General features: G+C 41.1%; 1 protein-coding gene across 1 annotated transcript; it reads left to right on the top strand.

Moving 5' to 3' along the window:
* Nucleotides 1–11,768: 11,768 nt before the first annotated feature.
* LOC115457154 (olfactory receptor 11H6-like) lies at nt 11,769–12,701 on the top strand. Its single transcript, XM_030186578.1, has one exon. The coding sequence runs from the start codon at nt 11,769–11,771 to the stop codon at nt 12,699–12,701; it is 933 nt and encodes a 310-aa protein (XP_030042438.1).
* Nucleotides 12,702–13,681: the final 980 nt, after the last annotated feature.

The following is a 13,681-nucleotide window of genomic DNA, read 5'->3' as shown; positions in this document are numbered from 1 at the left end:
GGTTGCCCTTCTTCCTCAGATCGGAAATGTTTAATGCAAATGTTTAATTTTCTTCAAGAATAACAGATATATATTTTATGAACCTGAACAATTGTCTAGATTCTTACTTATGCATGGGGAAAAAAGAACTGACCAAATAAATGTTGGAATTATGGTCAAGATGAAAATTTAGAAAACCGCCTGCTCTAACTTTGAAATATTTATTATTTCCACTTTAACCAACTTCCTTTGGTGACAATTGGACTCTCTCTAATTTGTGGACTGCTGAAAATCAATGTTTGTATAAATTCCCTTTGGAATTTAATATTTGGAATAATTTACTTTAAAGTTGTTATTTAAAACATTGATGTATCATTCAAAGAGTGTTATCTTTGTTCAAAATTAATAAAGAAATTTAAATATAAATCACTCTATGCATCCAATTTCTTCTACATAAGTGTGCAATTATGGAACGCATTGCCTAATGTTATAAAAACAATGCACGACCTAACAATCTTCCGAAAACTACTGAAAACCAACCTGTTCAAAAAAGCATACTACAATGATTCATCCTGAATACTAGGCGACGAAATATCAACAAAACTAAACAAAGCCGAACCCCAACACTGGACTACCTTACCTATTCGGACATTTGTAATGTGCTACACACCACCGCCTTTTGCCCGTACCCTAAATGAACTTTCTATATTTAACTGTCTAATTATTTTCTACTTTATTTTATCATCTATGAACTTTCATGCAATACCACCTTGCAATTTATGCTATCATCCACGAATAACAATGCTACACCACTTTGTATCTCTCAGATCCGGAAAAGGTGACCGCCGTTACGGCATAATGTAAATCATTCTTTCATCCATGAACGTTACTACAATATCACCTTGTAATCTTCCTTTGGGTTCGTTTGGGACGCTTGCCAGGTGCTCTTGGCCTGGATTAGCCGCTGTCTTGGACAGGATGCTGGGCTCGATGGACCCTCGGTCTTTTCCCAGTGTGCCATTACTTATGTACTTATGTACCTTATAATGTTCATGTTATACCACTCTGTACTTTTCAGATCCGGAAGTGGCGACTGTCACTCCGACATTATGTAAGCCACATTGAGCCTGCAAATAGGTGGGAAAATGTGGGATACAAATATAACAAATAAATAAATAACCCATATATAAAATGGATTTCTGCCAAAATCTAGAAGGAAACTAGGAAATCAAATTGGTTATGATAGAAATTTACCTATATCTTAGTTTTCCCCATTGCATTTCAGCATTTTTACCGTCGTATCCTGTCTCCAATAGGGACGGACTGTCTCTTGCAATGACCTGGGACATGTCAGTGGCTTATACCATGTTTTGGCATATTGCTAAATGAAAATGAACAAAAAAGCAAACTATTTGCAAAGATTGCACCCTCTTTCCCGAGAGTGCACGCTATTTTGAAAGGATGTGCACCCCTGTCGTCATTGCCTCTGAAATGACAATGAAGATAAACCAAACCAAAAGAAACAATGTTGGGAAACATAACGAAATGTAGATGTTTGGGCTGCCCCATCCCTCAACTTCTATAGGTTCATCTAGAACAGTATTTCCGATACCAGAGTAATGACGCCACAGTGCGTTTTATAATCAAAACCAATATTCATAGGTCAAATTTATAAAGCCCTGCACATTTCCCGATCAGATGAAATCCACTATTTAAGTGCAGGTGATTGATTTTACTGCTATTACAGCAAAATCATTAAGTAACAAGGCAAGGGATGCAGTACCTTGAAATCTTCTGCCAAGATGCTCCTTTCAAGCGGAATTCGGGGTGTTCGGGAGGAGTTAATCCTGCAATAAAATTCTGTTTTCCCCGCTTCTGGATGGCAGTGAGAATTGCTAACAGTACACATTCCTATAAGTGTTTCTGTATCACCCAGAGGTCATTATGGCCTTGCCACAGAGATTTGTATCCTAGGCAATCATTTCAACTTTCCTAAGTCACAAGAGCTTGCCCCGGGGGAAGATATTAAAATATAGTAGGTGATGGCAAAGAAAGACTGATTAATAAATCCACAGAAAAAAAAAAGTTTTCACCTTTTGTCGTCAAAGTTCCTTTATCTCCCGGAATTGCCAAAACACAAATTACATTTTCTAGGTTAAGTAATGCAATCGTTTCTGACTTCTCAGAAAATGACAATGAGAAATTCAGAAAGAAAGGACAATGATGCAGGTCCAAAACGATATCCTGCGACTGAATTGCAAAAGTATGCATGCACTCACCTCACAAAACCCATGGGTGCATTGACTTTTACACTTTGTATTAATTCTCAAATGGAAAGAACTGCACTGGGAGAAAGTAGAACAGCTAGATTTTTCTGAGCATAGGTTTTCTCTTTCAAAAAAAAAACCCCCAACGAAAAAAAAAAACCCCACGTGAATTTTGGAAACACAGAACTATGCACATCATTGTCTTTTATAAGATCTTAAGAACGTAAGAATAGTCTACTGGGTCAGACCAATGGTCCGTCTGTCCCAGTGTCCTGCTTCCAGCAGTGGTCAATCCAGGTCACAAGTACCTGGCAGAATCCCAATTCGTAACAACTGAATTGCTTTTTCACTATTGTTCATAAATTGCTTTGAATGGTATCTACATTAAACATGGCAGTTCTGGGACACTTGTAGGGTAGAGGGTAAGTCAGATTCCGAGGGTGGCATCTGTGCCTCTTGATGTGGGGCTATCAAGTGGTGGCTCTTAATTTATTAATTTTTGCACCACGTTAAAGATATAGTTGAGGTGGGTGGATATTTGGCCCACTGACCCATCAAGGATTTTAGCACCACCCCCAGAAGGAGGGGTTCTTTCATACAGGATGTGGGAAGGCAGCTGAGGTATGTTAATATTTATATTGGGGGAAGGCAGGGGAGATATTTTTTCTAAGAAATCTAGCTCCTTTAAGAATTTTCTGGGGATCATTGGCTCCTCTATTAAAGAGCTAATGCTTTAAGGGAAAACTTAGCCAAACCTTTAGAGGTATTGTTAACTTTCCAGCCCGTATGCCTGGCAAAGGGTTTAGTGAAAGCTTTTTACTTAGTCTTCAACTACTTTGCTTGCATTTGAATGTGACGTAGTTAACAGTTTTAATTGTGTGCTGGGCCTTGATGGAAAACAAACATGAGGATGTTATAATGCCGTTGTATCGCTCCATGGTGCGACCGCACCTCGAGTATTGTGTCCAGTTCTGGTCGCCGCATCTCAAAAAAGATATAAAGGAATTAGAAAAGGTGCAGAGAAGGGCGACGAAAATGATAAAGGGAATGGAACGGGTTCCCTATGAAGAAAGGCTGAGAAGGTTAGGGCTCTTCAGCTTGGAGAAAAGGCGGCTGAAGGGTGTTATGATAGAAGTCTACAAGATAATGAACGGAGTGGAGCAGACAGATGTGAAGCGTTTGTTTACACTTTCAAACAACAACAAAACCAGGGGACACAAGATGAAGCTAGAATATGGTAGATTTAAAACAAATAGGAGAAAGTTTTTCTTTACTCAGCGTGTAGTTAGAATCTGGAACTCGTTGCTGGAGAATGTAGTGACAGCAGCTGGCCTTATTGAGTTTTAGGGGGTTTGGACAGATTCCTGAGGGAAAGGTCCATTGAACATTATTACTTTTTTTTTTTTTGGGGGGGGGGGTTGCTGGGTTCTTGAAGCCTGGATTGGCTGCTGTTGGAGACAGGATGCTGGGCTTGATGGACCCTTGGTCTTTTCCCAGTATGGCGGTGCTTATGTACTTATGTAATGTTAAAAGTCACATTGACATGTTTTAACAGACTTAAGTTGCCCAATAACATGTTAACATGGCTAGTGTTATAGAATGGATTAGACTTTTTTTTGTTGTTGTTACATTTGTACCCCGTGCTTTCCCACTAATGGCAGGCTCAATGCGGCTTACATGGGGCAATGGAGGGTTAAGTGACTTGCCCAGAGTCACAAGGAGCTGCCCTAATCCACCCCTGTTAAAATGTTCAGGGGACAAAATAGAATCCGTTCTGTATGCCCTAGTGGGGGAGAAATATGCCCCGTGAAACATAGTCATGATTTTTTAATCTACAGATGAATAATAAGTCATCAACAATCTCAGGATTCAATCTAGCTCTCCCGTCTTCCACAGTCCTTCCCACAATAGAAAATGTCCTCTTAGATGAGGTGTTGGTAGCAGGAATGCACAGCATCCTCCGTGCACGTTTTGCCAGTTTTGACCAACACTTTTGCCTGTTAAAAAAAAAAAAATCAAAATCTTTGCATCAAAGGTGGTATTGTTTCATAAAAGTCGCTCAGAAAACTGCTAACATCCATTTTGCATTCTTATGAAGGTATGTGTGTGTGTGTGTGTGTGGGGGGGGGGGGGGGGGGGTTCTTCCACAAATGTGATGCTTTCTGGGAATATGGATTGTAGAGAATCCTGCGTTGTTGATGTCCATGGTCTTGGGCTTTCCATTTCAACCTTCACAAAGATTTGGTTGCCTGTGTCTTTACATCATCTGGGAAGATAATTGGATTGTCTTTGAGATGTGGGTCTAAAAGAAAACTGCACTGTTTAGTGGATGAACAGGAAAATAAGTGTCAATCAAGTGTTGGAAATGAACACTGAATGAATCTGTTGCAGTAACAGTAAGGTTTTTGAACAATGGGGCAGGTGATGGAAGGACCTTGCAGTTGGTAGGAGTCTGATCAACAGACTCCTACCAAAAAGACACTTGTTGCCACATCAAAGGCAGACAAGGCACAAATGGTACCATTTTTTTTATTTTATTTTATATCTTTATTAATAAATTCAATTTTCACAACAAAGTGTAAATATGAAATCGGCATTATTTTACAAATGAAATTCAAAATACAATTAAACAATTGAAAGAAAAATTCTTAAGTGCCTATTTGTCCACAAACTAAGAAATTAGGTACCAAGATTTAAAGAATTTAAGAAGAAATTAAAGAATATTAACGGCTGCCGCCTCGGGTTATCGACCCAAGCCTGCTTATTATGGTGGGCATACTACATTCACATCGGCTCTAGTATCTAGAAATTCTTTAAACTGTTTTGGGTCTACAAACTGAAACTGTTTACCCTCAAGCAATATATTACAAATACAAGGAAAACGTAATACAAAATTAACTCCCAATGCCAACGCTCTAGGGCGCTGCTCCAGAAAAGCCTTGCGCCTTATTTGTGTAGGCCTTCGAGAGATCTGGAAAAATTCGAACCTTTGAGCCCAAAAACAGATTTTCTAAGTGTCTTAAGGAAAGTCTTAAAACAGCATTGCGGTCAGGCTCCAGTGCAAAAGTGACCAGCATAGTTGACCTCTGTGTAATTACTTCCAATGAATTTTCCAGGAAGGAGGTAAGATTCATCCCATCCCCCACCTCTAGGGGATTTCCAATAGTCCCCTTCGGATTCCAGATGTAATAGGCCCGAGTAATGGGAGGTAGTGAGTCTCTATCCATTCCAAGAATATCAACCATATATTTTTTTGCCATCTCAATAGGAGAAATTAAAGGAGATTTGGGGAAATTTAGAAACCTAAGGTTAAGTTTCCTAACCTGGTTCTCCAGGTACTCCATTCGTTTATGCATGAAATTGTTATCTTTAACCAATGCAGTTTCCAAGTTCCCCATTTCTTGAAGCTCATTATTCACTTTATCTAGTTTCAAGGTCTGCTGTGCAGTCACTTGCGCTTGGAGCAGCGCAGCTTCAGACAAAACTTTAATATCACCAGTATGTTCTTTCAATGTACTCTGCATAGAGACCTGAATGCTATACACCATGTCCCACAGTGACTCAAGTGTCACTACTGCTGGTCTAACCATGCCACTTGAAGCTGGGAGAGATTGAGACTGGGCCTCAGCTCGTGATAGTTTTAAAACAATATCTTGAGGTAATACCTGTGAGGCTGAATGAATTAACTACTCTCGTTCATGGGATCCAGTCTCTGTGGCTGCAAACCTTCCCTCAGATAGGTTCAGTTGAGCCCCTTCGGCTTCCGTCGCTATTCGGGTTGCAAACAACTCACTCCCAGGCTGAGGCGGGGCAGTACGATCCACAGGGCTCAAGGAAGCCCCGTTAGGACTCTCGATCGACGGCAATGCGTCGAGAGTTGCAGTGGGGGTCGAGGTTCCCCGAGGCCCCGATTGTTGTTTTGAGAATGGCAGGGTCGTCTGCTTCAACGTTGGGATGGTCTCTGGAACCGAGGGAAGTTCCCTGACCTTTCCCCTCCGCTTCCCCATCTGAAAAAACGAGGCGGCAGAGGCACCAACGGAGCTGAAGACCGGAGCTTCCTCAAGAGCAAGTTCAGGTGCGTCCGTTCAAAACGCCATCTTGGTCCTAAGTCCCAAATGGTACCATTTAACAGTGCTTCATTTAAATCCAAAAGCAGGTTCTGCAGTTTTTTGTATCATTGAATTCAGTTGCGTCAAGTTTTTACACATTGATACAAACATTTTGTAGATTCAGTTCCATCTAGATGTAACAGACTTCTTAAGGCTAGTTTCAAGCTTCTGACTAGAGAATGACACAGGGACAAAGTTTTTCCCCATTCCTACCCCATCCCTGTGGGTTCTGTGTATGCCCCTGCCTCGTCCTCGCAGTCTCTGTCTCCATCCCATCCCTAGGGGTTCTGTCCCCACCCTCGTGGTTATCTATCAGGCTTATTTTCAAAAGAGAAGGGCGCCCATCTTTCGACACAAATCGGGAGATGGGCGTCCTTCTCCCAGAGTCGCCCAAATCGGCATAATCAAAAGCCGATTTTGGGCGTCCTCAACTGCTTTCCATCGCGGGGATGACCAAAGTTCAGGGTGGCGTGTTGGAAGCATAGTGAAGGCAGGACTGGGGCGTGCTTAACACATGGGCGTCCTTGGCCGATAATGGAAAAAAGAAGGGCGCCCCTGATGAACACTTGGCCGACTTTACTTGGTCCTTTTTTTTTTTACAACCAAGCCACAAAAATGTGCCCTAAATGACCAGATGACCATCGGAGGGAATCGGAGATGACATCCCCCTACTCCCCCTCTGGTCACTAACCCCCTCCCACCCTAAAAAAATTTAAATATTTTTTCCAGCTTCTATACCAGCCTCAATTATCATACCCAGCTCCATGACAGCAGTATGCAGGTCCCTGGAGCAGTTTTAGTGGGTACTGCAATGCGCTTCAGGCAGGCGGACCCTGGCCCATCCCCCCTACCTGTTAAACTTCTGGTGGTAAATGTGAGTCCTCCAAAGCCCACCAGAAACCCACTATACCCACATCTAGGTGCCCCCCTTCATCTCTAAGGGCTATGGTAGTGGTGTACAGTTGTGGGGAGTGGGTTTTGGGGGGGGTTGGGGGGGCTCAGCAAACAATGTAAGGGAGCTATGCACCTGGGAGCTTTTTCTGAAGTCCACTGCAGTGCCTCCTAGGGTGCCCAGTTGGTGTCCTGGCATGTGAGGGGGACCAGTGCACTAGGAATGCTGGCTCCTTCCACGACCAAATGGCTTGGATTTGGTTGTTTCTGAGATGGGCTTCCTCAGTTTCCATTATCTCTGAAAATTGGGGACGACCATCTCTAGGGATGACCATTTCTAAGGGCGACCTAAATGTTGAGATTTCGGCGTCCCCGACTGTATTATCGAAATGAAAGATGGCCGTCCATCTTGTTTCGATAATACTGGTTTCCCCGCCCCTTCGAGGGGGCGTCCTCTCAGGAAAACAGGGCGCCCTTTTTCACTTTTGTGAAAGGATAAGCAGACAGGCTGGGATCCTGGAAAATTTAATAGCACAACGGCCCAGACTTACTTCCAAGATTTTACAAGGCTGTAGGTTCTGGACTGGGGGGTAATCATAGAAAAACACAGTGTGATACAGTCTGATATGAGGGTGAAAGAGAGAAAGGGTGGTAAGGTCTGGCCCATCATACAATATCTCTACTTCACTGTGGCTCTGAAGCCGAAACCTTTGCCATCCCTCTGGACTAAAGAAATAAAAGATTGTGAGCTCATTATCACCGTATTTATATGTTTTATGCATGCATAATTTATCATTTGTTTTCATCTACCTCAAATCACTACCGACTACTGTTAGAAGCTTTTGGTGAATCTACCCTGTTCTTTAGAGCAGCTTTAAAAGCCAGTTACCAGAAACATCATAAGCAGAGTTCTGAAATACACCAGTTGACCACCAGATGGAGCCATTTTTTCACAAATCATTATCAGAGTTTCTCAAATAATTCAAAAAGTTGTATTATCAAAAGATGCGTTAAGTTAGTCTAATAAAAAAAGGTATAATCTTATTTTCTTTTCTGTGTTTTGATTTGTTTCTATTTATTACTTTTAAAAGTGGACTAACATGTCTACCATGCCACTTTACTCTAACAATTCAGTAACAGAGACATAAGCACCATAGATAGACGTTACAGTACAGAAAAAAAAGTATCATATATTAAATTTTAGTATAGCGTCGGGGAGATAGGTTGCGTGTTGTTTGGTGGCTACACTTCCAGGTTCCCAAAATTATGGCTGATACATGTCGGAGCAAACACAACCGCAATGGTGGAAAGAACAACAATGTCCCGCGAACGGTCAGAGGAGCCTCATCAATGACAAAACACTTTATTGGTAATACTTGCAATAGGATGCGATACCCATTGGGTGTTTCTGCCATTGATGGTCATCCTGTGTAACTGTTTTTTTCTCAAGCCTTCAAAGAATAACAGTGAATCAAAATGAAGGCGTGCGGACTATTGGAGTACCCAAAGATTTGGGGGACATTGTTGGTCTCCAGAAGCCCCAGTCACCCTACATAAGTACGTAAGCATTGCCATGCTGGGACAGACCAAGGGTCCATTGAGCCCAGCACCCTGTCACCGGCAGCGACCAAAAGAACAAGCAATTTGTCCCGCTCATCCTAGAAATACTGTATTATTCCCTCATCCATTCAATAACACTCTATGGCTTTTTCCTCCAGGAAGCCGTCCAACCCTTTTTTTGAAGTCCGCTAAGTTAACCGCCTTAACCACCTTTTCCGGCAGCAAATTCCAGAGTTTAACTACGCGTTGAGTGAAGAAAAATTTCCACCGATTCGTTTTAAATTTACCACACTGCAGCTTCATCGCATGCCCCCTTGTCCTAGTATTTTTGGAAAGCGTAAACAGACGCTCCACATCGACCCGTTCCATTCCACTCATTATCTTATAGACCTCTATCATATCTCCCCTCAGCCGCCTTTTCTCCAGGCTGAAGAGCCCCAGCCTCTTCAGGCTAATCTGATAGGGAAGTTCTTTGTTGCCCTTCTCTGCACCTCTTCCATATCATATAGAAAATATGTGGGCATGAAGCCATTTAAACAGCTCCACATTAAAGGGTGGTAGAAGCGTAGAATGGCCTCCTGGTGGAAGTCATGAAGACGAGAACTGTGCCTGAATTTAAGAAAGCGTGAGACAAGCGCGTGGAATCCCTTAGGAAAAGGAATAATTTGTGGATATGGAGGATGGACAGACTGGCTGGGTCATTTAGCCTTTATCTGCCGTCATGTTTCTATGTTTCTATCCATGTCTTGATCTTGTGGGGTCTGCTCTTTTTGGGCACTTCTTAGTTCTCTGTGGGTCCCTTTAACAGAGCAGCAGTAAGCTGCAGGCAGTCCCGCCTTGAATGCGCACCATTTCTGGGGAAAAAAAGAAAACCCCCGGAAATGGCTTGTGTAGCCGTAACGCGGCAGTAATCGGACATCGACACATGCTGCCCGGTTACCGCCGGGTTAGCATGGAATCCGTTATTGTCGCCTCAGTAGGTGAGGGTAAGGGCTCCCCGCCACATGGCCATGCGGTAAGAGTTCTCTTACCGCGTGGCCATGTGTATCTGGGTGCTTTTTACCGCTGTGGTTAAAAAGGGTCCTGCTGTGTGGGAAAAACAGCCCCTGCCACTAGAGCAGGGCCCTTTTCCCCGCAGCTTGGTAAAAGAACCCGTGTGCCTGGACACCTTTCTGATGCTAGTAGTTAAGAAAAATGCCATGTTCAATACCATGGAAGCTAACATGTCCTTCGTTTCCTTCTCCTTTCTATTTTGCACCCTTCTTCTTTCCGTCCCTTTCTTCATCTTGCCTTGTGGTTGGAGGACTCAACATATGCTACTACCTTTGCGTACAAAAGCACACAATCTTGGAGCGCACTACCCATGGCCCTGAAAACCATAACCAATCTAACCAACTTTCGCAAAGCTTTGAAAACACATCTCTTCAACAAAGCCTACAAAAGTCACCCTCAATGAAACAAATCATTCCTTAAACCACCCAAGTACACCAAAAAACACCTCTCACACGACCTTATCTAACACCCTTCCATCTAAATGCTCTTTCACCTTTGCTTATGATCGACTGTTTTTTAAATCATGTAACGACGTTATCATATCTATACTCTGTAAGCCACATTGAGCCTGCAAAAAGGTGGGAAAATGTGGGGTACAAATACAATAAATAAATAACTCTGATTCATGAGACGTTAAAGGGCAATTTGAGTTCTGTAAAGAAATAGCCAACTATGTTTGTCTTTCATTCAAACAGTTAGCAGAAGTCTTTGTTTTTCTCAGTGACTTAATTCATTGCTTTTTTTTTTTTTAAGTTTATTCTTGTTTGTCATAATATATCTTCCTGATGAGTTTGAGACAGCACAAACGTAATTAATGCTCATGTTAATATTTGCATGCTAAATTAATGGAAAATCAAATTCAATTTCCAAATTGCCTCTTTTCGTAAGGAATAGATTTACAAACTGATGCCAATGTGAATCTTCATGTCAAAGAAAATCCACTAGGTTTATGATCATTTTCTCTTTCTTCTTCCTCCCGTTCCCTAATTACCATGCTTATTTGTGTCGCTTTTGAAACTTTTCTAACTAAAGCACAGGAGATAGTTGTTTAATATTAAAACAAAACAAAAAAAAAAACCAACAATGGCCCCGAGAGAGGAACTTTTAATAAAATTAGTTTGAGACCAGGCCCTAGTAACCACAGACTGATAGAGATTTAAGCAGCATCACCGTGATGGCTTACTATAATCACCAAGGGAAGAAGCTTGCAGCTCAGTCTCTTGGAAGATACAGATCATTTGCTTCTTGGAAATATTGAAGTGAAGTAAGTCATGTTTCATTACAAAAAAAAAAAAACAAGCAGAAAATGGCAAAATACCTCAGAGAAAGATGAATTAGAAGATAGTCTTTCCTTGAATACAAATCAGCTTGACTTTGTTGAGAAAGTTAGAAAGTGGGTAGGCACCAGGAGTTAAATTACCAATGAATGGTGTGACTCTAGTTTAAAAAATACCTTCCATTTACAAGGGATCTAATATATACATGTTTTTTTTTCCCCTGAAATGTATTGAGAAAGGGATGATTTGTGAAAATGACAGGCAAACATGGTCAAGGCAAATTGGCATTTTCTGAATTATAGAGTGTTTTTTTTCAATTGCTTTCACATATTTGATTTAATAAAAATGCTTTGACTCATAGAATTTTTAACATATAAACTCCATGTTAATGCACATCCTGTAATAAAGAAATTAGTGTGTCCTATAATAATTGGTACATTCAATTTGTGGCTGCTGCATGGTAAATTTCACGCAAATTCCTAGCGTACTGGTTTCAAATCTCAGGTTAAGCCATGGTAACTGGTAAACGGGCCCCTTAATTCATTAACCCTTGAAAACTTTGTTGCATTCACTCATGAGATACTGCACACCATATACTCTCTTTTAGATTTCACTCATTCTGATTTACGGAGATGGACAATCTCACTTTGGTGACGGAATTTGTGCTCCTAGGTTTCCCAACTCAACCAAACCTGCAGATTGTTCTTTTTCTGTTGATTTTGATCTTGTACATTGCAACCGTCCTGGAGAACCTTGCCATCATTACTTTGGTCGTCTTAGACCGTCAACTTCACAGACCGATGTACATTTTCATAAGTAACCTTTCTTTTGTGGAAACCATCTTCACTACTACCACCACACCTAAGATGCTCCTGGGCTTTGTGGCAGATAGAAGAACCATTTCTTTGGCACAGTGCTTCACTCAGCTCTATTTCTTTCTGTCTCTAGGGACAGTAGAGTGTGCGTTGCTAACAGTAATGAGTTATGATCGCTATGTAGCCATTTGCAACCCTCTACATTATGGAACAATAATGACTAATAAAATGTGCACCATCTTGGCCACCATCTGCTGGGCAATTGGATTTCTGTGGATTGTGATGCCCATATATTTGATCAGCCAGTTAGTCTTTTGCGGAACCAATGTTATGAACCATTTCATCTGTGATATGTCACCTCTCTTTGCACTGACATGCACTCGTTCATTTATCACTGAGTGTACTTGCTACACATTCTCCACAACCATGATTCTGATTGCCTTTCTACTGACAATCCTATCATATACCTCCATTGTAACCACCATCATGAAGATACCGTCCACTTCGGGGAGACAAAAGTCCTTCTCCACATGCACGTCTCATCTCACCGTCATTTCGATCTTTTATGGATCCCTCATATTTATGTATGTGAGACCACCGAATGCAAAAGCTGCCCTTAACATGGACAAGGTAATTGCCTTGTTCTACACTGTGATAACACCTCTGGTAAATCCCCTGATCTACAGCCTCAGAAACAAAGATGTGGCCAGGGCTGTACAGAAGGCAATGGGCAGAAACAGAATTTTATAAAGTAGGTATATTTTTCTATTATTATTAAAGAGACAGGATAACTGACGTCTAACTCAAGATAACAACTGCTGCATTTTATGTGAAAAGATTCACCAGCGTCTTCATTTCTGTCATAAAACTTATCCTTTTAAAATAATGGTAACGATATGAGGTTAGGCATTTAAATTCTTCAGGGATGAAACTTGGGTCTTCTTCAGTGGCATCTGGATCTTTCCATATTTGGACTTTCACTGAATGGATGAAAATTTGTATACCCTTTTTATTTATCAAGTATTTGTATTTATCAAGTATTATTAACCTTGCCAATTAATAAACAAGGAAACTGGGCAAGCTGGCAGGTATATACTTACTTGTCTTTTTCATACCATGGTATATTATTGAATTTATTAATTTGAAATTCAATGGTAAATTAATTGCCAGATAGTCCTTTAATTCAACACTTATGATTGGGATCAACAACCTCAATAAATTCAGCTGGGAAAGATGGAACTCATCAATTAAGAGCTTAGCTATATTCCCTGTTTTCTGGATCTTGTCTGTCCTGTAGTAGACAAAATCAATCTCTTTCACTGCTCAGTGTGGAGCCATCATGTATTATGCTAGGGTGGTCACTCTGATATAATTATTGCTTTATGGTGTATAAATACATAGTAAGATGAAGGGACATAAGTTTTCTCATCTGCATAAAGACAGTGACCTTCTCCATCACGCTCCTCTCCTTCCTGTTATCATTGTCTGGCCAATTTCAGTCAAATTCCCCGTCCCCGATAGATTCTTAAGATAGATGAAGAACAAGCAATGTGACATACACCTATTTCTTATATAAAGAGTGGGAGTACGACCAAGGATACCAGAAACTGGAAGATGTTCATAAATAAGACTTTATTAAAGGTTTGAAGACTCGACACGTCGTGTTTCGGCTGTCAGGCCTGCATCAGGAGTCTATAAAAAATACATTTATATAAGATATGTATGATAAT

This window comes from Microcaecilia unicolor, chromosome 14, assembly GCF_901765095.1.
Source record: "Microcaecilia unicolor chromosome 14, aMicUni1.1, whole genome shotgun sequence".
In the NCBI taxonomy this organism is placed as follows: Eukaryota; Metazoa; Chordata; class Amphibia; order Gymnophiona; family Siphonopidae; genus Microcaecilia; species Microcaecilia unicolor.
The sequence above is the reverse complement of the archived record's forward strand: the minus strand, read 5'-3'. Positions and strand labels throughout refer to the sequence as shown.

Bases quoted from the DNA above. Each gene is read 5' to 3' on its own strand.
- LOC115457154 (XM_030186578.1), top strand. From the start codon at position 11,769: ATGGACAATCTCACTTTGGTGACGGAATTTGTGCTCCTAGGTTTCCCA.